This window comes from Thermothelomyces thermophilus, chromosome 5, assembly GCF_000226095.1.
Source record: "Thermothelomyces thermophilus ATCC 42464 chromosome 5, complete sequence".
Lineage (NCBI taxonomy): Eukaryota > Fungi > Ascomycota > Sordariomycetes > Sordariales > Chaetomiaceae > Thermothelomyces > Thermothelomyces thermophilus.
In genome coordinates, this window is record NC_016476.1 from 147,862 (window position 1) to 174,684 (window position 26,823).

Below are 26,823 nucleotides of genomic sequence, written 5' to 3' on the forward strand. Positions count from 1 at the left end.
GATGAACGCGTCCCATCGAGGGAACTTGCGCTGCTGGCGATATTATGCGTTGTAGACCTTGGGCTCTATTATGACATTCTCGGCCGTGATTCGTACAAGCGCTCTATCTGGACTAAAGCTCGTACAAACCCTCTAATTAGCTGGACTGAAGCTCCCAAGCTGCCTTTCTCTAGTTACATCTTGACTCGTCTAGTAATTACCACGTCCGAGAGCAACGAACGACGGTGCAGCAACGCAACCTACCGTCGGGCTGACGACAATGAAAAGGTGGTCATCGTGAATAATTAGTACCTAGCTTCGGATCGTCATGGACAAATGGACTCTGTTAGATAACTAATGCATTCATATTCAAGGTACGGTCATAATCACAAAGAGTAATTAAACTGCATTTTCCGACTCCCGACGCCAGGTGGGGTGAACCTTTCCAGCCCTCGCACCGTCACACACCCGAGCACTTCGGTGCTAACAAACTCGGCATCACAAGCAAGTCTTCTGGCAGACCGCGACCAGATCAGATCAAACCGGCCCTCGCAACCTCGTTGCCTCCGGCCTCTATGACACTCTCAACCTTCTTCTTGCCCTTGCCGATGCCGCCCTCGCCGACGCCCATGCGCCGGGCCACGTACTTTTGTGCGACAACGCCGACCGACAGTGCCAGAGCCTCCTCCACCCACTCTGCCACCCACTCGCGGGGATCCACGGCCCCGCTCTCGACAATCTCCCGGATTTCCTCCGGCACCAGCCCAAACTCGGCCTGGAACTCGTCGTCCCCGCTGGCGGGGGTCGCCGGCGTGGCCGGCGCGTCGAGCCAGCGGATCCACCTGGCCGGCACTCTCTGGCTGACGGTGGCATACTGGATCTCGTGGACAGGGTCCAGGATGAAGACGGCAAAGCACACCTCGCCGTCGGCATCCTCGTCCTCCTCGGCCACCACCGACGCCTCTTTGTCCTTCTCTACGGCCGTGGACCCGGCAAACAGCGCCTTGTCCGGCCGCACCCCGACCGCCTGCACCGACAGGAAGATGTCGGAGCTCCGGACCGGGTTGGACTCGCTCACGGGCTCGGCCGCGCGCTGCCTGGCCTGCTCGATGCCGCCGTGGGCCGCGAAGTAGTCGGCCGCGTACCCCTCCGCGTTGGCCCGGCAGAGCTTGGTGCCCTCCACCAGCCCTTGCACCACGCCCAGGTCGCGCGTGACGTCCGTCTGGCGCCACCACGGGCCGTCGCGCCACCCGGCCGACGATTGCTGCGCGGCGCCGAAGAAGCCGCCGCCGCCGCCGCCGCCGCTCGCCGACTTGTCCCGGATCGTGGACTCCTGCCCGCGCTGGATCACCATCAGGTCGCCGCCCTCCACCTGCGCCATGACGCGGTTGAAGACGCCGTAGATGAGCGGGTCGAGGGAGGGGTAGCCGACGAGGTCGTGCGTGATGTGGATTACGAGCCGTTCGTGGGACGAGATGGGCGGCGCGAGGGTGTGCAGGATGTTGGTGAAAGTCGGGAGGGCACGGTGTCGGAGCTCGTCGCCTGGAAGAGGAGAGAGAGCTTGTTAGGTCGAGCTCGATCTGCGTGCGTGCGAGATGACGGGGGCAGAAGGAAAAAAATGGAAGAAAGAGACAGAAGCCAACAAAACATACCAAGACCCCTCAGCGCTCCGACATTGCCGCGGACTTGATCCGCCCACTTCTTGGCCTCCTCGTTCTGCTGTATCTCCTTGACCGCGGCCTCGGCCTGCTTCATGGCGGCCGACGCCGTGGACAAGAGCCCGCCCCACCAACTGCTGCTGCCGCCGCCGCCGCTTGAGGCTTGCGCTTGCCGGGCGGGTGCCTCCTTCTTCTCGGTCTCGTGCTGTTGTTCGGAGCCAGCCGCGCCCGAGGTCGGCTGAGTACGGTGAGAGGCGGCGCTCTCGGCGGATTTGCGTGCGGCCTCGCTGGCGGGAGGGGGTGTGTTGGTGGATGTCCGCTTTGCAACCTCGCGGACGCGGGGCGTGTGCGGTCGCTCGGGGGGTTTCTCGCCGAGCTGGTTCTCGAGCTCGGCGAGGATGTCCTGGTCGGCAGCAGCATCGGCTTTGGGCCTGGAAGAGGATGATGCCGACTTGGCCTTGGTTGTCTTCTTGATGGCCGTGTCGTCGCCAATGCCCTCAAACAGCTCCCCCAGCTCGTCGTCGGTCGGAGCGGGCTTTGCTTTTTTGCTGGCCATGTTGCGAGCTGATTAGATTGGGGCAGTAACGAATAAAATCAGAAGTGTCTGGCGCCGCGAGAAGGGGAAGATAACGCGATGCAGTGGTGCAATTTACACACGGGAGATATCGCGTTGTTGACCACTTGAAACAGCCAAGTAAGGTGGGGACATAGGTAGAGCACAGCCGGGCCTGCCTGTTGCGTCACGGGCTTCAGCTAATGGCTGGGTTGGGGTTGGTTACTCGGTACTCCGTAATAAGGTATTGTATCAGAGTATGTCGGTATTTGGAAATGAGTGTATGTAATCCGCAATCGTATGAGACGTGCAGATTACAACTCCCTAAAAGTCAGCTGATACCAGCTGGGGAGGTGGGGCCTTACCTTGAGGGCCGGCTGGCAGAACGCTATTGGACCTGGCTTATTCGGTAACCTCCAGAAATTGACGTGAGAAGAAATCTAACACGCAGGAGAGGGCACCTGCACGCCGAAGACCTGGTCTGATATTCACACCCAGCATTTGCTATTGTGGTCGTCGTACAATAAGAGGACGGCGTACCAATGCCTTGCCCATTTTGGTATCATCCTCTTATATTTTTTGGGTTCTCGACGCGCTGCGTTTTTCACCCTGCAGCACGCGAATAGCTAATTAATTGGCTCTGGCTACGGCTGCCCGGCTGTACCCTGACACGTTGGAAACCAGCCCCAGCGCCGCCCTAGTGCGATCCTCTTTTTTTCGCCGCAGCGACCCGTCTCTTACACACCACCCCATTCAAACCCTCGACAACACACCTTTATCAACACCACCGCCTGCATGCATCAGCCGCCGGAAGAGGGTCGTGCAAACGGTACCGGTGAGCAGATTGAATTACAACCGGGCTCTATGGGCCGTGGCCGCGGCGGCATCCCTCGCGGGCGCGGCGCAAAGAAACGAACCTCGCTTCCCTCTCACTCTTACTCTAACTATTCTGCTGAAGCTCATCCCTTTTCCGACTCGGCCAAACCGAGCACTCCCGAGCCATCCTCCCTGCCTCCACCACAGCGGATGGCGTACACGGCGCCGCAGCGAGGGGGTAAGGCCCGGCAGGTTGGCAACATGACAACGCCCCATCGCGCCTCGTCGCCCGCGGCTGACCAGGCATTGCGTATCGCCGCTGCGAAGTCCGAGCGGCCACCGCGCAGCTCCACGTTTCACTCATTCTCATTCAGCGGCGAGTCGCCGTCAACAGCCGGCTCCATCATGGCCGCCGGCGACCCTCCGCGTAAGCGGTCAAGAACGTTTGAGGCGTCTTATGACGGCGGCGCCGACGACGAAGGACATTCGAAGGGCGGCCATTCCCTGCGAAAACGGGCTCGTATCGACTACACCCAGGAGATGGTTGATGATGACCTCGGTCTCCCTGCAGGTGCCAGGACCGAGCCGGCCGTAAAGCCCGCCTCCACTCCCGGCGCCCGTGGTAGCCGCAAGAGGAAAGGCGGCCAGGACGAGTCCGATGAAGAATCAGAAGATTTTTCTTCCAACCCCAAGCGCCACCGTGCCGACAAATCTCCAGCACCAGCCCGCCTGTCGTCATCTCGCAGGCGCAATCCGTCCAAGAAACTGTCTGCAGATCTAACCCCTTTCGTCGACCAAGCGTCCGACAATGAGGTGCAGGACACCATTCTTGTCAGTGTACCCGACACTGGCCCGGACGCTCCGTCGGAGGAGGATTCGGAGCGCTCGGTTCAGGATGCCGAGTCTCGTCCAGCATCTTCAGATGGGAGCGAACCTGGTCGCACTGAGGTTCCGTCGCCGACCCCCCAGGTGCAGCAGCATCCATCATCAGTTCATCACGATGCCGCTCCCAGAGCAGTAGATGGTGAGCCAATCAGGGAGGAAAAGAATCCTGAGCAACCCCACGACGAACCGCACAAGGCTCCTGTGCTCACCTCGGCGACCATTGGCTCCGCCGAGGCTGAGCAGCCCATGGAGGAGGAGGGACCGGTAAATGAGAATCAACCTTCCGGCGTTAGCGTGCCCGAGGTTGCCCAAGACGTTTCAGCGCAGACTGTCGAGGTCGGTCCGGGCCAGCAGAGCCTTGAGCAACCAAATGGCGGGGACGACGAGCCATCACACCAAGGGCCAGCAGCAACAGAACCGACAACCGGATTCACCAAGCCAACTCCCACCCCTGCACCCGAACCCCAGCTAGCAGTTGATTCCACGGCGCAGCGGGTCCCGCAAGGTGACGGCCACACAGAGTCTCGAACCTCGTCATTCGAGGGGTCAAAACCCGCAGGTCCCACAAGACTTAAGGCGCTGGAGCACATCTACAAAATCGAGACGCCATTTGCAATTCATTTGAAGTTGACTCCGTACGAGGATGAGGACACGCCCCTCCCAGGCCCCTACACGGAGTGGGTGTACCCAGCCAAAACGGGGAAAGCCGAGTCGAGTCCTGCTCCGGCGGCCGTAGCCACCCTCTCGACGGCCAAGAAAAAGACGGTCGACGTTGAATGGGACCCCAGCCGTCCTCTGAAGGCCAGCGAGTTCTTTGCCCTTTATCGCAAGGAATCGAAGCGACGGCAAGAGAAGGGCGAGCCAACTATTTCCATGGTGGAATTCAACAACGAGTGTGTTCGGCGATACAAGGCCGCCAACGCCCAAAGATCGCCCTCAGATACCCCTCCATCGACGACAGAGAGCACAGCTAGTCCCACAGTTGTGATCGAGAGGTCGACAGCGGCAGATGGTGATGAGACTCCCAGCGATTCACAGCCGGACGGTTCTCGCCTGCCCACTGCTGCGCCCTCGCCCGCCCCCGCCGAAGACGCCACGGCCCTGGGCGACGCACCCGAGGACGACCAAGACGTGGAGGAGTCCATTGACGACCCGGCCAAACCCGATAGTCCTGAGGAACCAATAGAGGTGACGCGGATTCCACCGAAACAGTACCTGTTTCCAAAGATCCGTGACCCGAACGAGTTTGTGGAGGCATTTGAGGGGTGGCAGGACATGCCGACGGAGCGCCTCTACGAGACCGTCGCCGCTGCCGTGGAGGCCCTCCATGTATATCAACAGGAATATAATGAACTGAAGAAGATTCTGGACGATGAGGAGAACGCGAAGCGCCGCCAGGCGAACGACAAGACGATCGTCAACTGGGAGAACCGCCAGAGGGCCGACGAGCCGCTCCCCCCACGCCGTCATTTCGACGACCCAGTCAAGGGCCCCCCGGCGTTCGAAGTGCGCGGGATGCGCGCCTCCAAGCCCTACATTGACGACATGGTCCTCGAGCACCAGAAGGAGGAGGATCGCATTATGGCTAATGCGTACGGCTTCAAGCTCAATACCCACCCGACCCAGGTGGGCCGCCAGAACCCGGAAGAGCAGCGTTGGGACATGCTCGAGAATCGACTCCGGAAGAGGACGGAGAAAGGAGCAGAGCTGGCTGAAGAGAACGTCGTTGAAGGCAAACGTATCAGGAAGCCGCGCCATGTCTCGGACCAAAGCAAAGATGTCAGCCGGTCTGGCACACCCACGGGTACAGGGATGTTGGGGCCTGGTCGCCGCCAGAGGCGTAAACCCGCCACTGCCGCCAATGGCGAAGATGCCGAGGATGCGGAACAGAACCAAGCCAGCAACAACTTCTCAGAATCACCCCGCAAGGGCCGTGCGGCACGTTCACGTCCCGCCATGCGCGCAGATGATCAAGACCAGATCCCCACGGCGGCTGAGGCAGACGGAAACCGGACGGAAGACGAGGATGCAGAGGCAGAGGACAGAACCAAAGTCTCGCGTAGACGCGGCCGAGCTGCTGCCGCACCTCTTCCGGAGCCGCCTACGTCCGTTCCCGCTGGGGTTGGCGGCGAGCTAGGCAAGCCGAAACGTGTGCGTGGCGGCAAAGGCTCGCAGGCGAACCACCAGACGAAGGGTGAGATTGCCAGTTCGTCGTTTTACAGCAACGCCTCGACGCAGCCCGAGTCGAGGCCGTCGACGGCGTCCTCCGAGAGCTCCAGCCAAACGGCCGAGACCATGGAGTCAACCTATTCGCTACGAGACAAACGGAGGCGCAACTTTGCGCTTGAGAACGACCCGGAACTTGAATCTCGCCCCCAGCGACGGGCCCGGGGCACGGCTGCTCCAAAGCAGGATGCCGCGCCCGAACCTATCAAGAAGCGCGGGCCGAAGAAGAAGGAACCGGCCGCCCAGGCGCCACCGCCACCCCCGGTCTCCGGTCCATCGTCCACTCCGCGACCCTCCAGCCCCCCCGCGCTCCAACCGCCTGTAGCCACCAAGTTCTACCATAACTTCGTGGCTGGCCCGATGATGGTGGATGTGGGCAATGGCACCCAACAGCATGTACCCGCGCAGGTAGGACCGTACCTGCATACCTTCAACGCGGCACCGGCTTTCCTTCCGGGTGCTCATCCCCAGGCTCCACCCCCGCCGGCGGTGAAGAAGCCAATCACCAAGATCAAGCTCACCAACAACAACGGAACATCATCGTCGGCGCCCTCGCGGGCATCGACGCCGGCCAATGGAACGTCGACCAACACCAAGCCAAAGCGGGCTCGTGGCAAGAAGGGCAAAGCCGGAGCTGACACCCCGGCAACGAATGGAGACGGCGAACTCGACAAGCCGTACGCCGAGATGACCAAGTCGGAGAAGATGAGCTGGTCCATGCGGAGTAAGTGCTTCCTACTCTTGCCTTTTCTGGAGGTTTGCATAGTCCGGGCACAGTGGCTAACGTCATGCAGGACGATGGGCTTCGGGCGAAATGCAAGGGGCCGTCGAGAAACGGCGCACCACTCTGGCGATCAAGAAGGCCGAAAAGGCGGCCAGTAACCTCAACCATGATACCAGCGACGCGAATGCAACAAACCAAACGACCGACTCGGGTTCTGCCGGGCCGTCTAACCCAGCCACACCGGCATCAATGCACGGGCAGCCCGGGTCTGGGCTGCTGGCTTTACCGCAGGGTCCGCCGATGATGCTGCCGCACCCTCCGCCTCCCCAGGGTTTCTTGCACCAGCCGTCCTACCCTTATTCTATGCCGCCGCCATCCGGCCCTCCAAGGCCGATGCCCTAGGAGACGACGGTAGGTGGTGCAACTTGCCATGGCGACAACCGCCACACAAGTTCCAAGGTCACGGCTGAGCCGGCAACATGATTGCTCACGGGATGGGCAAGTTCTTGCAACCTCGCGGGGTCCGGGTGTAACACTAAAAAGCAACGTTCGTTTCTGTTCTGTTTTGTTGTTTTCCTACCACTGATGTTTTGTTTCTTGGCCCTGGAAAAGCTGATCACAGGACGTGGTTCTTTTTTTCGTTTTACCAGGATAGCATGGTACTCTGGGCATTGGGAAAGGAGCATGTTTTGTGCATTTGCATGGCGCTGACGGTGCATGGCTTGGTCATGGACATCCGAGAACACGAATTTCTAGGGATTTGCATTTTCATTTGACGTAATTACATCCATATATCCCTTAATATCGAATATCATTGTCAGGTATAACTGAGGGGCAGAAAATACAATCTTGTTCATTCGGAGCGTGACTAAGGGACAAGACAGGCTGGTCGACGTTTCGCTTTCCAACTCAGGCCCTGATATTAGATTCGCGTACGAGGACAGCTGGGCGCGCTTCAGAGGGGGATGTGCCAACCATACGAGGACTGAAGACAGGCCGATTTCTAAAATCGAGGAAGCGCAGATACTTAATTATGAACCAAGCCTTCGGAAAGCTGCTCCTTGACGAAGAGAAACCTCTCCAGCCATTGCTCCCGTGTCCATCCATTGGCCCCATTCAAACGGAAGTGTGTAAAAGATCCGCATGTTCTTGATGCCAGGAACCGGTTCACTGTAGTTAACGGCGTCATCAAGAGCTCTTGTGGCAGGGGTGGTTGCTGAGGTTCGCCGACGACGGATAAACTGACTGGCTTGCGGCGTTGCTGTCGCTGCTGTGCTGGCTCTGGACAGCGTCGGAAGTAGCACACAGACACGTCAGAGTTTTGACGTGATAGATGCTCGTCCCGCCTCTCCGGACCTTGTGTGGGCGTGGTAATTAGATGAGCTTAGCGTGGTGCGATGAGTGTCCGGTACCGCTGCTGTGGCAGACTGGGTCAAAATACTGCTTCGCAGGCTCATCGTGAGGGAGGAGGTTTGACTGGCCTTTGTACGGAAGATTAAAAAGTTTGGACGGAGCCCCGGAGATCCCCCGAAAATGTCAACTCCCTCAACCTCCGGGCTGCGCTGTGGGATTCTGTGGTTTCATAACAGGAGACTAAGTGTCAGAAGCGACAGAGCTTCTGGGATGCTAGCCACAAGCGCTGCAAGCCACTTTGCAGCCTCATGGACGCACAGATCATCTTTCCTTTGTCTATTTATATCGCTCTTTCTCTCCTTTGTAGATAGTTCAACAAGGCACTCTTTCTGTTCCTTCCTTGCCACTACTCTCAACGCCTCCTGTACGCTTACTCGAGCTCGCAACTGCGTTCGGCACTAAGGCACGATTGGCAGCTGTGGTAATTAGTACAGATCTTTTTCAAGCACAACACTCACGGCGTCTTCTGCCTAGATGTGGCCACACCTGATCCTTCTGAGAAGATATTGTCGCCTTAATTATTTTGTAGGTTTTTGAGTTTCTCAAGGAGCTTGGGTGGAATTGCCGTGACAATGTCTTGGTTCACTTCACGGCTTGTCTATCGCGGTGAGGGGCCCAAGAAGAAAGAATTTGTGGAAACTGACTAATACCTGAGATCAGAATTACCCGATCAAGAACCAGACGCTATGGCCATTCTCGCTGATTATACACTGGTCCTGCCCAAGAATACTGGAGTTCAGGCAGCGGTAGACCGGACCAAAAGCGCAAAGGTCCAAATGTACGGATTAGAGGCCATCACTGAAGGGGATTATTTCTTTGATGCATCGTTCCCATGATTCAGGAAGTGTCTCACCTAAAAAGAGCACTTGGGCAGAGAAATTGGGCTTAATTAAGGGAAACGCTGGCGAGGGAAGTGACGAACCACGTTGACCATCAGCCCACGTCTGCGTAGCTGCTCCTGAAAATAACCGGGTGCTTGGCTCCGGTCCGGAGGAGTAATTAGCGGGTCCTCAGTGCCGTACTGCACCCGATCACATTGGAGGGTTACGGAGTATTCCCAAGACGAGCATTGTTCCGGTCTCTTCTGATTGGGCCACCTGGTAGACTCCCAGTCGCTCCAACAAAACGCCAGCCACAACAACACAGCGAGATGGCGATCTCAAAGATGGCATGAAATCAGACGACTTAATAATTAAAGGATTATCGAAAAACATGCACCTCGTCACTCAAGTATGTTTTCGTCTTTGTTACGATCACGTCCATCACCTACCTTCGTTGCCGTGTTTCCCTTGCGAGTCGGGAAGGGAATAATATCATTGAATTAATGCGATGAGACTCCTCAACGCTACAACGTTCGAGGTAGAAGAGCTCTACGGCTCCGAGATACCTCAGTATGCCATTCTGTCACACACATGGGGCGCCGAAGAGGTGACGCTCCAGGAGGTAGAAGCATTTGCAAGATACCGCCGCTCACGGCGGGAACATGCACGGCACATGGTCTCGCAAAAGGCGGGAAGTCCCGATGCGATGAAGATGATGCTTCTCACCACCATGCTGCTGGCTTTTCGTGGAGACCGGTCCCGCGGCGTCGGCGGATCTTCAGCTCTCCCGGCGCTGAAAAGGGGGTACGACAGCAACGACGACGACGACGACAGCCGGGATCACGACAGCATCTTGATGTCTACTACGTCCCTCCATCCCAGTGAGCAAAAGGCGGGATTCTCCAAGATCGACTATGCCTGCAGGCAAGCGATCAAGGACGGTTACCGCTACGTCTGGGTGGACACGTGCTGCATCGACAAGAGGAGCAGCGCCGAGGTGTCGGAAGCCGTCAACTCCATGTTCGACTGGTACCAGAGGGCTGCCGTGTGCTACGCCTATCTGGAGGACGTCCATTTTGACGACTACACGGAGGGTTATCGGACCTGGAAGGACCACTTCCACCGCAGCCGGTGGTTCACCCGCGGCTGGACCCTGCAAGAGCTCCTCGCCCCCAAGAAGGTCGTCTTCTACGCCAGGGGGTGGAGGCTGCTGGGGACCAAGTCCTCGCTCGTGAAGCACGTGGTGAAGGCCACTGGGATTGACGAGGTGACGCTGATCGACCCGAAGCTCATCCACAACGCCAGCGTGGCCCAGCGCATGTCCTGGGCCGCGAATCGAACCACAACCAGGATCGAAGACCAGGCCTACTCACTGCTCGGCATCTTTGGCGTCAACATGCCCATCATCTACGGCGAGGGAACCAAAGCCTTTCTCCGGCTCCAGGAGGAGATCATCAAGCGGTCTGACGACCACTCCATCTTCGCCTGGGGCACCCTCGGGCACCCAAGCTCCCATCCTCACCACCCTCATCATCTCGCGGACCCCAGCGACGACGATCTCGACTACGCCGCCATGACCGGTACCACGGGAGTCCTCGCCACCTCTCCCAGAGACTTTGCCGGCATGGAGCGCGTCATCACCACCGCCCCGCCTCCGAATCGAGACACGTCCGACTACGCCATGACCAACAAAGGCCTGCGTATCACTCTCGACATGACGCGTCAGCGCGGCGACGCCGAGGACAACACGACAACGACAACGACAACAACCACCACCACCCACCTCGCCATCCTCAACTGCCGCCCGGATGACGACCCTTCCGTCCGGCTGGCCCTGCTCCTTACCGAGACGGCGACCCCGAACGTGCTGCTGCGCACCCGCACCCGCACCGCCACCCTCGTCTCCGCCGCCGACGCATCCGCGGCCGGGCCCCGGTCCGTATACATCCTCAACGCGCCGGCGCAGGTCCCCCACTCGGCGGCCAAGCTGGCCGAGGAGGTCGTCCTCGTCCGGACGCCGGACCTGATCGCGCCCGGGTACGACGTCCTGGACGTCCGGGGGTGCGGGGCCCAGTGGAACCGGGAGTTCCGCAGCATCCGGCTGGTCGGGGTGGACTACACGGCAAGGAGGGCGAGGAGGGGCGGCGGCGGCGGCGGCGGTGTCCTGTTTCAGCTGGCGGTGGTCACGTTCTGGAACAAGCACCTCAAGTGCGGCTTCTTGGCCAGGATACTGGTCGAAGGGGCATCCAAGGCCGCCTTCGTCGATCTCGTCCAGGGGTTGAGGTCCGACGGTGGCGGCGGGGACGGCAAGGGGCTGGTCGAGGAAGCCAAGAGGATATGGGAGCAGCCCGGCACGGTTCAGGTCAGCGTGCCCGGGCGGGGAGGGGACAGTCCGGGTCGGAGGATACAGGTGGAGGTGGTGAATCCGGTGGCGGCGCCCGAGGCAGCCGGGAATGAGGAGGAGACGGCGGACGAGAGGAGCGGGATGATGATGCCGGGCGGCGGTTGGACGTTCCGCCCGGGCCACGAGCTCCAGGTGTCTGGCAGCGTCACCTTCACCGAGAAGTGGGAGAAGGACTACCGGCGAACTGTCAACGCCAAGGCGGGGCGCACGAAGAAGGGGGCCATCGAGTTGACCATGACATCGATGCTATGGCTGGCTGTCCCCGTTGCCAAGGGAGAAGAGCTAGACCAGCCGTCATGATGATCTCCCATCTCCGTGTATATAATAGACTGGCTGGGAAAGGCATATGAATACTATCTATAGAGCAGTTAAATTACCGAGTACTTTCCATGTCCTGATATTATTACTCAGGCAGAGCCCGGTACCATATTCTGGAAAACAATTATTAATACGCGCCAAGCAGTTATATAATAGGAAATATCGCTCCTCCTCGATCTGCATCCCCATGTCGCGGAAATGTCCTTGGTCGTAATTGATATGGCCCGCAGCTGCCCCAGTACACCAGCCGGAGTAGTACTGTACATCGCGCAAACACACGCCTCGCAGTGGGATATGTAAAGGCGCATATTGATGGCTATTTCACTGAATACTCAGCGGTGTTGAGGACACAGTGACGAGAGGAAGTAGAGAGGCGGTATGTCTATGAAAGTGGAAAAATGAGCTCCAAAGGACGAGTGAATACATGCACTGCCGAATACCAATCACAGCAGCGAGGGCCAGCGTTGGGCGGATGTGCAGAACTAGGCGCGCATGGTGAGATTGCCGAAGCTGCCATCGTCATTGCTGACTGGGGCAAGCAAGCGATAATTAACGCGACGGCTGCCAGTACGGATACAAACCCCAACAATCTTGGTTACGTCCGTGCTTGGGCGTTCCGCTTACCCTGCAAATCCAGGCCCCGGGCCTACTCCACTTGCGTTCGATTCCGAGGCTTGATATGGCGAAATGGTCATGAGAGGGAAGGAAGCAAAGTGCAGGAAACAAACTGCAAACCCCCTCTGCCACAGTTCAGTCAACACTGAACTGTGGCAGTCAACCTTCCTTTAAAGGACCAAAGCCGGTATCTCTTTCCAATGTCGGATCGTCGTTGGCCAGTGGTTGTTGGTCTTTGCGGACATTGCTCGAGCTCGATGCCAAAAACCTCGAAAAGAGAAGAGCGGGACTTCGAAGAACCGATTCTGAATTGACCTGTGTATCATGCAGTGGTATGACTCCCTAGCACGCCGCAGCCTGAAATGCAAAGCCTGCCAATCCAGCCCGAGCCTCTTGTGGCTCTCATCCCTGTCTTCCTCATTCGAGGCGGAAGATTGTTTCCCGGTCGACAGAATCGTTCGTTCCTCGATATCCCGCATGCCAATGACCCATCGCGCCCGCATGAAACCCTCTTACATCACGACACCGGAGTTGCTGGCAATACGGGGCCAGAGCTCGGCGGCCTCCTTGCCGACGGGGCCGGTGATGGCAGAGCCCTTCATCTCACCCTTGGGGTTGACGATCTGCAAAGTGTCAGCGTGAGACGTTCCGAAGCTGACACATATGCTGGTATCGGCCCGAGCAAGCCGTCTACCCAGCACTGTCTTGTTCCTTCAACACGGATCCGAAACAAACATACCACACCAGCGTTGTCCTCGAAGTAGAGGAAGACGCCATCGAAGCGCTTCCACGGCTTGGCCTGGCGGACGATGACGGCGGGGTGGACCTTCTTCCGGAGCTCGGGCTTGCCCTTCTTGACTGTGGCCATCACCATGTCGCCGACACCACCAGCGGGCAGCCTGTTGAGGCGGGCGCCGACACCCTTGACGGAGATGATGTAAAGGTTCCGCGCGCCAGAGTTGTCCGCGCAGTTCATGATGGCACCGCTGTCCCCTTGTTAGCCCCACGATTCGTGTTCCCAGAATATTCTCGAGCCGGCATCGGCGTGATCGGTCGGGGTCGATTCTCGAAAGAGGTAGGACAGGATCGCACGTACACTGGGAGACCCAGGGTCATCTTAAGCTTGCCACCAGGGGCACCACGCCTACAAAAGTTAGCAGAGATTCTTGCAATTTTGTCCGCGATCTCGAAAGTCGAGGCCTCCAGCTGCCCGCCGCTCTCCAACGTGTGTGTTAAGCTTCTTTTCGCCCAGCTTCCCCTCCATCCCGAAGTCCCTACAACATTGGAGAGCGGGCAGTTCGGCGGTCGTCGTCGTCGTCGAGAATCGCGCAAGAAACAACAGAACGGCATGCACTCACGAGATCTTGGCCATTGTGAGTGTCTGGTTGCGGAAATGCGACTTGACGATGGGGGAGTCGAAATTTCGGGAAACGCAAAGGTACCTGGAAATTGACGGCGATTCGCGATAATTTTTGGTGTGGACCGGAAACCCTACCGAATTTGTGAGCGGTCACGTGCTGCTAGAGACTGATTTACTGTGTACGGTGCACACTGGAAAGACGGACCCTAACCCTGCATTGGTACCACCACGCCAAGTTTTCAGAGCCAGGCCCACTTGCCTTTACCAAATCAAATGGAATTTCCTGATCAGAGTAATTCTCGTAGAAGCTCTTTCACCTCAAACCGGCTCCGTAAACTACAAGTATGCAATGCTCACTTAAATCATATCGCTTAACAACTGCGTATCTCTGAAAGCCTGTTTCCTTCGTCTCCTCAACCGCGCCCGGGCAAACTGCCGACCACCCTCAGCTCCCCTTTGGCTTGGCGACTCGCGCTGTGAGCCTCAACGTACTTGAGCGGCCGGTAAACCGGATACCACATTTGCTCCCTGATCCACTCATCCAATTCATTCTCGTCCGTTGGAATACCTTCTTGCGTCGCCAGCCCTTCCTCCATCGCAGCTTGAATTACCTTCCGCGCAACTCTCACGCTCACCTCGCGCACCACCTCAACGCCGGGAAGCAATGGTGCCGTGTCATCCTTGAGCGCGGGACTCAGCTCCGACACTCCTTGAACTGCCGCGATGAGCATCTTGTCGGTAACCAATCTGGCGCGGCACAAGACACCACCAAGGCCAATCCCTGGAAAGACCACGCTGTTGTTGCATTCGGCCACTTCAATCTCGACTTCGTTGCCGTCCGGTCCCCAGGGACCTTTGACGGGCTTGAAAGGACTGCCTGTGGCGACGAGCGCCTTCCCGGTGGTCCATGATAGCAAGTCCGCCGGCACGGCTTCATGCAGCTTTGTAGGATTGGATAGTGGGAAGATGATGGGTCGGTCGACGTGGGACGCCATCTCGCGAACGATCTCCTCGGTAAACGCCCTGGGCACCGTGGATGTGCCGATTAGCACATTCGGCTTGACTTCCTTGACAACGCCTAAGAGGTCTGTCCTTTTGCCGCTCCAGTCCTCCGTCCTAGCATAAGGTTTCTGAGCGTCGGAAAGCCCCTCGACCCGAGTTGTGAGAAGACCCGGTTTGTCGATGAGCCTAGCCGTAGAGCAACGTTATTAATTAGCGCGCACCCAGTTGTCGCCGCCCCAGAGTAGACGCACCATATTTGCTTCGCCGCCTCCTCCTTGCTGATCCCGCTCCCCGCCGCGATGGCGTCCCGGACTTGGTCTGCGATTCCAACGCCCGCTGTTCCCCCGCCAAATACGACCATGCGAACATCGCCGAGCTTCTGCCTCGAGACGTGCATGGCAGCCATAATGGCCGCGAGGGTCACACACCCCGTTCCTTGAACGTCGTCGTTGAAGCAGGGGATCTCTGGCCGCCATCGTTCAAGCAAGCGTCGAGCTGCCCTCGGTCAGCCCCTCGGTTCCTGCCGCCAGCTTGTCGTCTCCACTCACCGTTCTGAAACCCGAAGTCTTCAAAGTGGATGTATGCCTTGGGATACAGCTCCCGCGCAGACCTGACAAAGGTCGCGACAAACTCGTCATACTTGCCGCCGCGCACTCGCTTCTCTCGCAGGCCCAAGTACAGGGGATCGTTCAGAAGTGCCTCGTTGTCCGTGCCGCAGTCTAACACCACAGGTAGCACGCGGTTTGGGTGTATCCCCGCACAAAGTGTCATGAGAACGAGCTTGGCGATGGAGATGAGGATGCCGCCGCAGCCCTGATCTCCGATGCCCAGAATCTCCTCGCCGTCTGGCTGCGTATTAGCTGGCATTTCGGCAGCTCCCAAGCTCGGAATCCTCACCGGTGACCACGATGTAGTCGATGTCATCTGCCGTGCCCCAGAGCGACAGGTCATGGCGGACCCGGCCGACATCATGGATGTTGAGGAACAAGCCCTGCGGCCGCCGAAACAGCCGCGAGTAGTTCTGGATGGCATCACCCTCCGTGGGCGTGTACACAACGCTAAACATCTCCTCGAGGTGATCGAGCAAGAGCTGTTTACTCGTGCGTGATCAGCGATGTTGCTTTTGAGTAATTACACCGTCACAAGCCTCACCCTGAAATATAACACCTCATTTTGCTCCTTCATGGACGTCAAAAAGGTGTTCTTGGCCAAGTCGTCCGGTCGCGCCGAGTACTGCTCGTACGCCCGCTGGACCTGCTGCTCGAGCGTCTGAACGCCTTGAGGCAGCAAACCGGTCAATTGGAAGTCGCGGCGCTCCTCCACGGTAAATGCGGATCCCTTGTTGAAGTAGGGGTGGTTCAGCAGCACCGTGCCCCGGAGGGCACACTCAAGTGGACCGCTGGTGCTCAAAGGGAGGTGTCCAAATCTGGAGCGGGAGGAGCCACTGTTGTTGTCGTGTTGGGAATCCATTTTGGGAGAAGTTCTGGATTGCTTAATTATTCGGTTTAATTATCATCAACAAATCTCTCAAGTGCTCGCACACCCGCGCTACAGCTGTACAAATAATTACCTTGATGGTTCGAAAGGGACCTGAGCGGGAGACAAAATGGCCTGCTGGTCCTGGAAGCTAGATGACGTCGTTCGATTGCCTCATACTTGTCGTACCTCTTCTCGGCTGTAACAGTGCCCCACAAATAATCAGATGGTGAGCCATCGTTTCGAAGCTTGCCGCTGGAAGCAGCAAGCTTCCTCTAAACGATGGGGAAAATAGTTCATAGCTGTATTGAAATCAAACGAACCTAGAGACACTACATAGGCAGTAGTAAAGTAGAGAAAAGAATGTCGGGAGTCTTGGAGCCTCGCCTCTGTGAAAGCCGCGCAGTCGCAGCCCAGAGACGCGGACTATGATGGCCCATAGTTTTGGTCTTGCAGCAGTTTCAGGAGAGAAACAAGTCTTCTCTTGCCCACCGCCAGCCCCTTCCGAGACCCAACACAAGACGTGTCGAGAAGAGAAGGCCCTCTAGAAGAGGAGCTCACGGTAGAGTCCGTTGCCGGCTCTGAGTGACTGGGGCGGTTGCTGCGATGATGGAAAGGTAATCTACGAGAGAAATACCTACCTTTGCCCGACAGCTATAAAAACAACAATACAGTGGCAGATCCGGGCGACTTAGATAAGCCTAGGGGAAGAACCAATTGAGTTTGGTGGAAGTATCGCCTTTAATTTAGGCACGTTATCCTGCGAAGACGGTTGTTGTTGTAGGATGTGCAAGCATCGAGGGAAAGAATTTTCCTCGCCTTGTCGGGGCTTGGTGGATACTCACTGATAACTCGCTCTTATCGATAAGCATTCACACCAAACAACATAACGCAAGTCAAATCAACGCAAATCCAAAGCAAATACGACCCCCTGTCAAGCAAATACGCGGGCACACTTACTTGAGCATATTTGCCATATTTGTCAAGACTTATATAGTGTCTGACCGTCCTGTCTACAGTTCTATACGACTACAAGATACTCTTATGCACCATAACAGCTATAGCAAACCCTGCTGTGCATAACCATCCTTGACCCTGTTTGGCACCTATAGAGCAGGGTTCGCCTGTAGCGACAGTCGTATCACCACTTTTGCTGAGCCTAGAGGAGCCAACCAACTGCCAGAGCCAGCGACAGAGAGTCTGATACCATACTAAGGGGATAATAGATATCGGCCGAGTTAGGGGCGCTAGTATATATAGAAGGGCAGGGAGGCTACTGTTTAGTCAGAACAGCTGCTTAGTTAGAAAAACGCATTTCGAAGACTTCGAATTTTATCACATTTTTGAGCGTTTTGGTGGCTGGTTGGAAGATTTGATGGATAGCTCAGGGGCGTTGGGCTCGGAAAGTCAGGGGCTCTGTATTGGGTTAGGGTTATATATGGGCACTAGAGTAGATTTGAGTAAGTTCCAAGTCAACGCAAATACCGGTCACGTGTAGCCAAAAGCAAAGCAAATATCGCTTCAAATTTGCATTGTTTGCGTTGTTGAGAGTGCTGATTCAGACATGACTAGGGCCTGATCTGACCAGACCCTCGGGACTTCGCCTGACCAACCTTATATTCAACCAGTCTAACCGTCGGTTGGTCGCTCAAGATCACCTGGCCAGCCGAACCATAAAAAATATAATTGTGGATATAAAAACGAGACTGAAAAAGTAAAGTAGATGATTGAATCAGCCTAATCCCGTAGGCGTGTTACGTGGACGTGTTGGTCAGGCCAAGTCCGGTGGTTTGGTCAACCCCCGCTTTTTTGAACTGGTCAGGTAAACCGTCTACCACTGATCACGTCGACTGTCAATCACTGGTCAGGTAAACTGCCCTGCTTACCATAGGTCAAAAACCTGGCGTTATTATTAAATAACTAACAGGTACGGGCCGCCTCTCCTCTAGCTTGAACCTTATTTTAATAGGTAAAACACCATGACCAGACTCGTTCAGACTCTACAAAGAAGCCAAAGTCTGAAGCTTAATTAAATTCCGCGTCATTATCACAATTAGCTCGCGAATTTCGCTTAAGTCGGACCCCCTATATACCGACCACCCCCATTTTCCGACCGCTTGGCAAACCTTGGCACCCACAACTACCTATCTTCTTTAACCATATATATTACAGACCTGTTTAACCAACTATAATACAGGAAGCCGTTAATTCTACACTTTCTGAGCCACTCTCTTCGGCAGTAGGGTCCTCTATACGGCCGGCTTCCATCTAGGCCTGGTAGATCTGTTCAATCATCGCAAACTGCTCGTTTGGATCCATTATTATCCTCTTCCTCTTCGACGGCCGGGCTGCTTCTAACTATGCCTTTAGAGCTTCGTTTTCCTGTTATAACTAAGCTAACTTAAAGTCCTTCTGGTCGAAAGCTTTCTTAACCTTCCTAAATAGGAGCCTATATATAGAGGGGTGCTAAGTCTTAGTAGATAGGTTGGTTAGCTAACTATATAAGTCTAACTTCCTCTATAGTATATTAAAAATTAGGTTAATGGCTTCTTTCGAAGGCTAGGAGTGTTAAACAGGTTCTAGAGTCTATATAGAAGCTAGCTATTTGTTAGGATTAGTTAGGTTATTCGAATTTTCTAATAGAAGTCTACTTATTAGGGGTTTTATTATATTAACTAGCTATAACCTAGATACCTTCTATTCTACCTTGATATTTTAGGCTATAATAGCCTCTTTCTAAGCCTTAATGATATACCTAATTATTATCTATTTGCCTAAGATAGATAATTCTACCTAGGATATTATATTATTAAGGAGCTTCTAGTAAGTATACTGTCACGGAAATATACATACAGATGCCACCTAAGCTACTAGCACAAATAGGCCAATCAAGTCGAAGGAACTAAAGGACCAATTACAACATAGGAAGCATAATGATTACTACGCTCACCAGTAATTAGGGTAATCACCACCATACGATCACTCATAATCACCATAATCAGGAATGATCACTAGAATTATATATACATATAGATAGTCACTCATTAGGTAGACTCTAAGAGTTCACCAGTAATAGTAACCTCATAATTATAGTACTTATACCAAGTATTGCTAATTATTGTAAGAGATAACCCTAGTGTTGTTATAAACCCTTTAGCTTTACCAAATCCCTTAGACGACCTGCCTACTTGTCTTGCTTAATCTACCTTTATCTAAACCCTTTTAGAAGAAGTCTAAGTTAAGTTCGTTATACGTTACTATTACTCCCTTTGTTTTATTATAGTTTAGAATAGAGGTGACTTTAACCTTAATATTAATATAGTTACTAACGTTATAGCCGAATAGCTGCTTACCTAGCTTAGTTAACTCTATTAGAGAATCTAGGAGTTAGACTAGAGAGATAAGACTACTTAAACAAGAATTAAGGAACTTGAGAACGGCGAAAAGCACTTGTAGAAACTGGTTAACGAGGCCTATACCAAAATCAAGGCACTCGAGGGCACTAAAGCGAGCCGTATTAAGATCGAACTACCTAGCAAATATAGAGGAACTAAGGAGGATCTTGTAGGATTCTTAATAAACCTCTGATCTTACTTCTAGCTTAATGATAACAAGTTTCTAGACGATAAAGCTAAAGTTCTCTATATAGCTATAAGACTAGAGGGTAAGGTACTTAGATGGTTTAAGCCTATATAGAACAATTATCTTACTAAGGAAGATAAAGATAACTAAGATGTATTTATATAGGTAGTCTTTTAATCCTATAATTGTTTCGAAGAAGAGCTTTAGAAGGTTTTTAGTAATAAAGATAAGAAGATTTATATATAAGAAAGACTTGCTAACCTCCGATAGACTAAGTTAGTAGCCTCTTATACTATATAGTTTAGATAGGATATATTTAAGTCTTAGCTTAATGACAAGGTATTAATACAATTGTTCCATAATGGCTTAAAGGAAAAGGTTAAAGATAAGCTATATAAGTATAATTAGCCCAAGACCCTAGATAAATATATTATATAGGCTATTAGAATCGATAATTAACTTTATATATAGGAGTAATAGAAACAAGGTTAAATAAATAGAACTATAGTTAAGGCTAATAACAAAAAAAAGTAAGTATATGTTAGTACCTTATATAAGATGTACCCTAGAGTTATAGATATAGATGTAATATAGAAGTAAGACCGGAAGAAGATAACCAAAGACAAGTCTAATGTTATCTACTATAACTATAGAAAGAAAGAGCACTATAAGCGAGAATGTCAAAGCCCGAAGAAAGAGTAGAAAACAGTCCCTAGAAAGGAAATTATAGCTATCGACGAAACTACTAAGGACGCTATTAAAGTAGCAGCTATAAGCTACAAAGATAGGGGCAATGATATAGATAGTCTTGGATACGATAGTAATAGTAAAGACGAACAAGCATTATACTTCAAACTGGTTACTATAGACCTAGAGATAGGTCTTACCGAATAGGATATAGTAGGAGAGTATATACCGCTAATTTCGATTCTCCTAGCCTTAAGGTAGTAGGGTTTTACGGTTATACAGAGGTAGGATAGATCGTAGATAACTAATACCTAAGGAATCGAAAGACCTAGACCTAATGTTCTATTCCTCTAGGAACGAATCGAATAGTACTATAATGAAGTTTTCCGACTTAATACGGAACTACGCGAATAGGATGGACGTTTAACTTGACTTGCCTAGTAGAGTAATAAGATAAGAGACGAAACGAGGGAACTTTAATGTATTGTAGAAACTATCAAAAGAGAACAGCCTATGATATATAATAGGCCTGATAGCTACACCAAGTACCTTAACGACTAGTAACTTAGTAATGATATATAGAACCTAGAATACTAGTTTATATATATAAACCATAGAAAAGATAAGCATATATGGAAAAGCTACTAGAAGAAATATTCCTACCTTAGCATTAAGGTACCTATAATCTATATATAATGGGAAGGATTTGGGAAAGAATTCTAATATCTCCTAGGTAATGCTATATAATTATACCCTTGATATAAGGCATATATATAAGTACTCTAGTTCTAATATATAGTATACAAATACTAATACTACTTTTATGACAAATTCGAAAATAATCACTAGCCGACCTGACAAGGAAATGAGAATGGAAGCTTATACCCTATAGAATAGGTTTACAATATAGAAAATAGAGTAGCCGAATTGCTCTAGAAGATCAAAGCCTATAATCTAGAAGGCATTATAATAGTTCTAAGACGAGCCTAGCCTAGGCACTATGGAATAGGACGAGATATATAGGACTCGTGCTAGAGTAACGATTGCCTCTATCATATAGATAAAAAGAAATCGCGAATTTGGGAGCTCTAGATAAAGCTATAGTATATATGACGAAAAGCAGAACGGACCTAATGGTAGAAAGCCGTAAGCACTTAATGGCTTATAGAAATAAGTACGATCGACGAAGCCGCTATTAGCCGAATAACTAAAGAGGTTAGCACTAACCTAGGAAACGGGTCAGGGCCCTTCGAGGGGCCCGGAAACTATTAATGCCTATATAGCGGCAAGTAGTAGCGTAGTATAGGAGGAACTAGCGTAAGAGACTACTATATCGAGACCTTTTGGCAGAAATATAGGAAATTGCCGTAATCTTTAGACGATAGTGGTAAGACAAGCGACTATAGATAATAGCATAATGGAAACAGCATGAAATGCTTGTATTGGTAGATAGTAGAGTAGAGATAAACCTGATTTTGCTAATGCTTATAAATTAACTACAGATACCCTAGAGAATAAAGTAGAAGTATAGTATGGTTAAAGGGCTATTTCTAATGTAATAAGTATATAGGGAGACTAAACTAATCGACATTACTATAGTAAAGAAGGCTATAGTAGTTATATTTAGTATTATAAATATAGGCAATGATAAAGATATAATATTAGGGTTACTATAATATAAAGATTATAACCTAGACATTAGCTAGAAGAATAGTAGCTACCTATAACCCTAAACGGAGTTGTATTTGACTAGCAAGATAGGGAGTATATAAGGATCGCAAGTAGATGATACTTAGGGAAAGGCATATCTTACGGATCTACTGTAAGAGACGGATAGTGGTAGACAGACCACTATAGACTCTAGAAGAGGCGGTATAACGATATCGATATCGTGATAGGAGGAATAAGCTAAACTACTAATAGCTGTTCTCTCTATTAATAAATACAGAGCACTATAATTAGAGTAGTAGGTTAAGACAGGAGAAATCGCTAGTATTGCTATAGACAGAACCAAGTTCGTATATTATTGGAAAACCGAGAGATGAGATAAGACTAGGGAAGTACCAAAGGAATACGAAGGATACCTAGCATTCGAACCGAAGCATCTAGAAGGATTACTAGAATACGGCCTATAGGATTACGAGATCAAGCTTAAGGAAGGAGTATAACTAAAGTTCTTTAAGATCTATTATATAAGCTAGATATAAAATGAAGAACTTAAGTAATATTTGGAGGAAAACCTTCGAAGAGAATATATCTGCCTGTCGACATTATTAGCAGGCTACCTAATCCTATTTATGCCTAAGAAAGACGGAAAGCTATAGTTATATATTAACCATTGGCAAGCTATTGGCCTATAACTACATATAGATTAAAGAAAGCAATAAGTAGAAAACGGCCTTTAAGATACCTTATAGCTACTACAAGTACCTTGTCATACTATTCAGACTTATAAACACGCTAGTGTGACGAACCTAACTCAGACTTCTTCTAAAAGGGTTCAAATAGAGGTAAATTAAGCGGGACAAGCGTATAGGTCGTCTGAGGGATTCGGTAAAGCCAAAGGGTTTATAACAACACTAGAGTTATCTCCCACAGTAGTTAGTGATACTTAGTATAAGTACTGTGATTATAGGTTGGGTTGCTATCACTGGTGAACTCCCAGAGTCCACTATAACGAGTGGCTATTTATATATATATATACTTCTGCCGATCGCTTATAGTCCCCTTCTATCCTGTCCTTAGATCGCCTTTAGTAGCTAGCTATCTTCTGCTATCTTTCCCTTTTGGCAATCGTTCGCCCGTAGTAGCCCGCGCTCCCTAGCGATCCTATGTTAGCCTCGCTTCGTGCCCTTCTTAATTGGTAGCTTATTTAGCCTCCTATGCTCTACCAGGTCGTAGTATATGGTTGGCTCGTAACACGATGCCCCCTCTTTAAGGCTTTCGACCCGAAAGCTTCTTATGACTTGTTTTAAATACTATTAATACCCCCTTTTCTTTCCCTATAGGTAACGTCCTTCTTCTACTAGCTTCCTTCCACTATAGCTAATTGTATTCCTAGGAACTGTTACGATCTCAAGCACGAATGACACACTATTATAATTAAGATTAAGCGAGAGGGTTATAAGGTTACCATGCCTTACAAGCATTATTAGAATACAAAGCTACGAAAGTATTATATGATAATAGAGGGTTTAAACAAGTGTTAGAACTATATTTGTATAGGCAGGAAGTATAGTAGCCTAAATGTTATAGATGCCTATAGGTTCCTTGTTGTTTTCCTTTGTAGTCCTAGGTTACTAACTGTCTTAGTCCTTTCGAATTTGTCAAAGCAGGAGAAGGTTTCGAAAGAGATTACTAAGACTAAGGCGCTTCTTACTTAGATACTAAGCCGTTTAAGTCAATTACATCATTTGTAGCAATCCCTGTACGATCGTAGTGCCAAGGTTTTTCGTCGTAGTATAGCTTGTCTAGAGGAGGAGGAAGAACTAGATACTCCTCTGCCGATATCAGAGACGTAGACCCTTGCGGGTTAGGCTTAGGCATTGGGTGCTTTTGATATGCTCGATTAGGAGTCGATCGGGTTAGATCCTAGTCTTAATTCTAGTAAGTTCCCTTCTTTTTCTGTTAGAGAATAGGCTTTAAAGCTGGTTCTTATAGCCGGTTAGGATTCTACTAGTAGAACTACTCTAGTTTCTTAGGGTAACTTAGGTTCTTAACTAGTTCCTATAAGTTATCTTCTAGTCTAAAATTAAGCTATTTGACTAGGTATTATAGTTCTCTGTTAATAATATATAAATCTAGGATTTCTTTGACGTCTTATTCTTCTTCTTCGTCCTTTGCTTCGATATATATAGCAACCTTAGTATTCTTCGGCGCTAGTTCGAGAAGTAAAATATAAAAAATATCTATCCGTAGTCATATAGATAATAGTAATAATAGTCAATAGTTAGATGTTAAGATTTATTCTTTAATAACAAAGGGTCTGACCTTCTTAAAGTCTAGCTTTATACTTAGTTATTTAGTTTATAGGTTTTATATAACTAGGTAGACTTTGTCTCCCCTCTCTAGGCAAGGTCCCTCGAGCCTATATTTGTCATAGTAGTTCTTTATTCCAGTTCTAATAAACTCGAGTTCTTTTTTAAGCTTCTTATATAGTACGTACGTTTGTTCTACTTTAACTGCTACTCTTGGCACTATAACCTCTAGTCCTTGCCTAAGGTCTGCTTTATATCTATAGTTCATAAAGAACGGTATGACTTTAGTTGTTTCTATTAGCGTTATATTATAAGCGAGTTATACTGTTAGTAATAGTATAACCTAGTCGTCTTACTAGTAGTTAACGTAAGAACGGAGGTACTGCTCGACAACTTGGTTTAGTTGTTCCGTTTGTCTGTCAGTCTATAGGTAGTATACTATTAATAGCTTGCTATTAACGCCTAATTGTTGCATTAACGCTTGCTAGAACTTTAATATAAACTTGGTATCTCTGTCGGTAATCTATTCCTATGGCTAAGCGTACACTAATGCGACTTGCCGATAGATTACGTCTACCAACTGTTCCGCTATCTAGGACTCCTTATAGGGAAAGAAGTATGCCTATTTAGTTAGGTAGTCTACTATAGTGAGAATACTATTGTAGATTACCCCTATGGCTATGTCTTTGGATTCTAGCAGTTTCGTGATAAAGTCTATTGTAACTAAACTCTATAATTTGTCGGCTATTAGTAGTGGCTAAAGTAGCCTATACGGCTTGTGTCGTGCCGTTTTGCTTTGATTATAGATATTATAGTTCCGTACGACTTCCTTGACTTATGTCATTAACTATGGAAAGTTATAGTATTTCTTAACTTGTATGATAGTCTTTGTAACTCCTTTATATCCTCCGAGTTTTGACTTGTAGAGTCCTTGAATCATTTGTAGCTATTGATCTTTATTATAGATATACGCTTTACCTCGGTACTAGAGTTTCCTATCTTTTTCTTCTACTCTGTCAGATACTACTAGTCTAGGTACTACTTGATACTATATCTCGTTAATCCTTTCTTCTCGAAAGATTATATAACATTCTAGGAACGAGTCAAGTAGATCATCTTCTATAGGTATCTATATTTCATAATATAGCGTTCTATCTATTTATTTCTTGAATAACGGTGACGTTATTTCCGTTTATCCTTCTATATGATCCGTTCGTCGGCTTAAGGCGTCTGCTTATACGTTCTCTTTACCCTTCTTGTAGCAGATCTCAAAATTGAATTCTATAAGGAATTCTACCTATCGTATTTATCGTCTATTAAGCTCTTTTGTCGTTATAAAGTATCGTAAATTCTTGTAATCTATATATACTTATACTAGTTTAATCGTACTACTAAGGTATAATTACTATTCCTTAAAAGCTTCGATAATTATAAGTAGTTCCTTATTATAGATTAGATAATTAAGATATAGTCTATCGAGCTTCTTTAAAAAGAAGGCTATAGGATGTAGCTTCCTTTGTTCGTCTCGTTATCTTAACTATCCTCCGATAGCATAGTCTAAAGCGTCTGTTTCTACCTTAAATGGCTTCTTAGGGTCTGGTAGCACTAGTACTAGATCTTTAGTAATAGCATCACAGATCTATATAAATGCTTGCTTATGTTACTCTTCCCATTAGAATTTAGCGTTCTTCTTAGTAAGTTTGTATAAAGGTTATACGATCACTCTAAAGTTCCTAATAAACATCTGGTAGAAGTTTGTAAACCTAATGAAACTTTGTACTTCCGTGACTAACGTCGGTCGTGGCTAATCCTTGATGGCTTCGACCTTCGAAGGTTCTATCTGGATTTATCTTAGGGATATCTTATATCCTAAAAACACCGTCTTCCTAACGTGGAATTCGCTCTTTTCCTTGTTAACTAATAGCTTATATACGTGTAACGTATCTAGTACTGCTCTTATATACTTCCGGTATTCGTCTATCGTTTTAGAGAAAATAAGTATATTATCGAGATAATATATTATAAATTTGTCGAGAAAGGATCAAATAGCTTGATTAATCAAGGCTTAGAACGTTACTAGCATGTTTATAAGTCTAAATGGCATGACGAGGTACTTATAATGGCTATAGGGTATCTTAAAGGCCATTTTCTACTCGTTGCCTTCTTTGATCTGTATATAGTTATAGGCCGATGGTAAGTCAAGACGTGTAAAATATTAGGCTCTTGCTAACTAATCTTAGAGCCGTGAGATTAGTGGTAACGGGTATTGGTTTTTTACGGTCTGTTCGTTAAGTTACCGATAGTCGACGTATAACCGTAGCTTTCTA

General features: G+C 50.2%; 6 protein-coding genes across 6 annotated transcripts; 3 read left to right on the forward strand and 3 right to left on the reverse strand.

The window, feature by feature from the left end:
* Nucleotides 1-327: 327 nt before the first annotated feature.
* MYCTH_2094697 (uncharacterized protein) lies at nt 328-2,193 on the reverse strand (the record flags this gene model as incomplete). Its single annotated transcript, XM_003664721.1, has 2 exons — nt 328-1,521; nt 1,632-2,193. 2 exons carry the CDS (start codon nt 2,191-2,193, stop codon nt 512-514), a joined length of 1,572 nt encoding a protein of 523 aa, XP_003664769.1. The 3' UTR covers nt 328-511.
* A 712-nt stretch (nt 2,194-2,905) lies between these two features.
* On the forward strand, nt 2,906-7,718 carry MYCTH_2307901 (uncharacterized protein). The gene is made up of 2 exons (XM_003664722.1): nt 2,906-6,841; nt 6,912-7,718. Exons 1-2 carry the CDS (start codon nt 2,986-2,988, stop codon nt 7,241-7,243), a joined length of 4,188 nt encoding a protein of 1,395 aa, XP_003664770.1. The 5' UTR covers nt 2,906-2,985; the 3' UTR covers nt 7,244-7,718.
* An 867-nt stretch (nt 7,719-8,585) lies between these two features.
* On the forward strand, nt 8,586-9,117 carry MYCTH_2307902 (uncharacterized protein). Its single transcript, XM_003664723.1, has 2 exons — nt 8,586-8,860; nt 8,915-9,117. The coding sequence occupies exons 1-2, from the start codon at nt 8,827-8,829 to the stop codon at nt 9,088-9,090; spliced, it is 210 nt and encodes a 69-aa protein (XP_003664771.1). The 5' UTR covers nt 8,586-8,826; the 3' UTR covers nt 9,091-9,117.
* A 466-nt stretch (nt 9,118-9,583) lies between these two features.
* On the forward strand, nt 9,584-11,884 carry MYCTH_71373 (uncharacterized protein; the record flags this gene model as incomplete). Its single annotated transcript, XM_003664724.1, has 2 exons — nt 9,584-9,751; nt 9,962-11,884. The coding sequence occupies 2 exons, from the start codon at nt 9,584-9,586 to the stop codon at nt 11,777-11,779; spliced, it is 1,986 nt and encodes a 661-aa protein (XP_003664772.1). The 3' UTR covers nt 11,780-11,884.
* An 817-nt stretch (nt 11,885-12,701) lies between these two features.
* MYCTH_71369 (uncharacterized protein) lies at nt 12,702-13,847 on the reverse strand. The gene is made up of 4 exons (XM_003664725.1): nt 13,771-13,847; nt 13,509-13,556; nt 13,152-13,398; nt 12,702-13,035 (listed from the first exon to the last, which is right to left on the reverse strand). Exons 1-4 carry the CDS (start codon nt 13,782-13,784, stop codon nt 12,925-12,927), a joined length of 420 nt encoding a protein of 139 aa, XP_003664773.1. The 5' UTR covers nt 13,785-13,847; the 3' UTR covers nt 12,702-12,924.
* Nucleotides 13,848-14,060: 213 nt separating this feature from the next.
* Nucleotides 14,061-16,395, reverse strand: MYCTH_2307908 (uncharacterized protein). Its single transcript, XM_003664726.1, has 5 exons — nt 15,927-16,395; nt 15,672-15,864; nt 15,323-15,619; nt 15,026-15,269; nt 14,061-14,960 (listed from the first exon to the last, which is right to left on the reverse strand). The coding sequence occupies exons 1-5, from the start codon at nt 16,242-16,244 to the stop codon at nt 14,186-14,188; spliced, it is 1,827 nt and encodes a 608-aa protein (XP_003664774.1). The 5' UTR covers nt 16,245-16,395; the 3' UTR covers nt 14,061-14,185.
* Nucleotides 16,396-26,823: the final 10,428 nt, after the last annotated feature.

What these genes read in the sequence shown, in the direction of transcription:
- MYCTH_2307901 (XM_003664722.1), top strand. Translation starts at nt 2,986, where the DNA reads ATGCATCAGCCGCCGGAAGAGGGTCGTGCAAACGGTACCGGTGAGCAG. An exon ending in GATGAGCTGGTCCATGCGGA is followed by an intron (nt 6,842 to 6,911) that starts GTAAGTGCTTCC and finishes AACGTCATGCAG; the next exon opens with GACGATGGGCTTCGGGCGAA.
- MYCTH_2307902 (XM_003664723.1), top strand. Translation starts at nt 8,827, where the DNA reads ATGTCTTGGTTCACTTCACGGCTTGTCTATCGCG. An exon ending in TTCACGGCTTGTCTATCGCG is followed by an intron (nt 8,861 to 8,914) that starts GTGAGGGGCCCA and finishes ACCTGAGATCAG; the next exon opens with AATTACCCGATCAAGAACCA.
- MYCTH_71369 (XM_003664725.1), bottom strand. An exon ending in ATGACCCTGGGTCTCCCAGT is followed by an intron (nt 13,399 to 13,508) that starts GTACGTGCGATC and finishes ACAAGGGGACAG; the next exon opens with CGGTGCCATCATGAACTGCG. An exon ending in TCGAGGACAACGCTGGTGTG is followed by an intron (nt 13,036 to 13,151) that starts GTATGTTTGTTT and finishes GACACTTTGCAG; the next exon opens with ATCGTCAACCCCAAGGGTGA.
- MYCTH_2307908 (XM_003664726.1), bottom strand. Translation starts at nt 16,244, where the DNA reads ATGGATTCCCAACACGACAACAACAGTGGCTCCTCCCGCTCCAGATTT. An exon ending in AGACTTCGGGTTTCAGAACG is followed by an intron (nt 15,270 to 15,322) that starts GTGAGTGGAGAC and finishes GACCGAGGGCAG; the next exon opens with CTCGACGCTTGCTTGAACGA. An exon ending in GAGGCGGCGAAGCAAATATG is followed by an intron (nt 14,961 to 15,025) that starts GTGCGTCTACTC and finishes CTCTACGGCTAG; the next exon opens with GCTCATCGACAAACCGGGTC.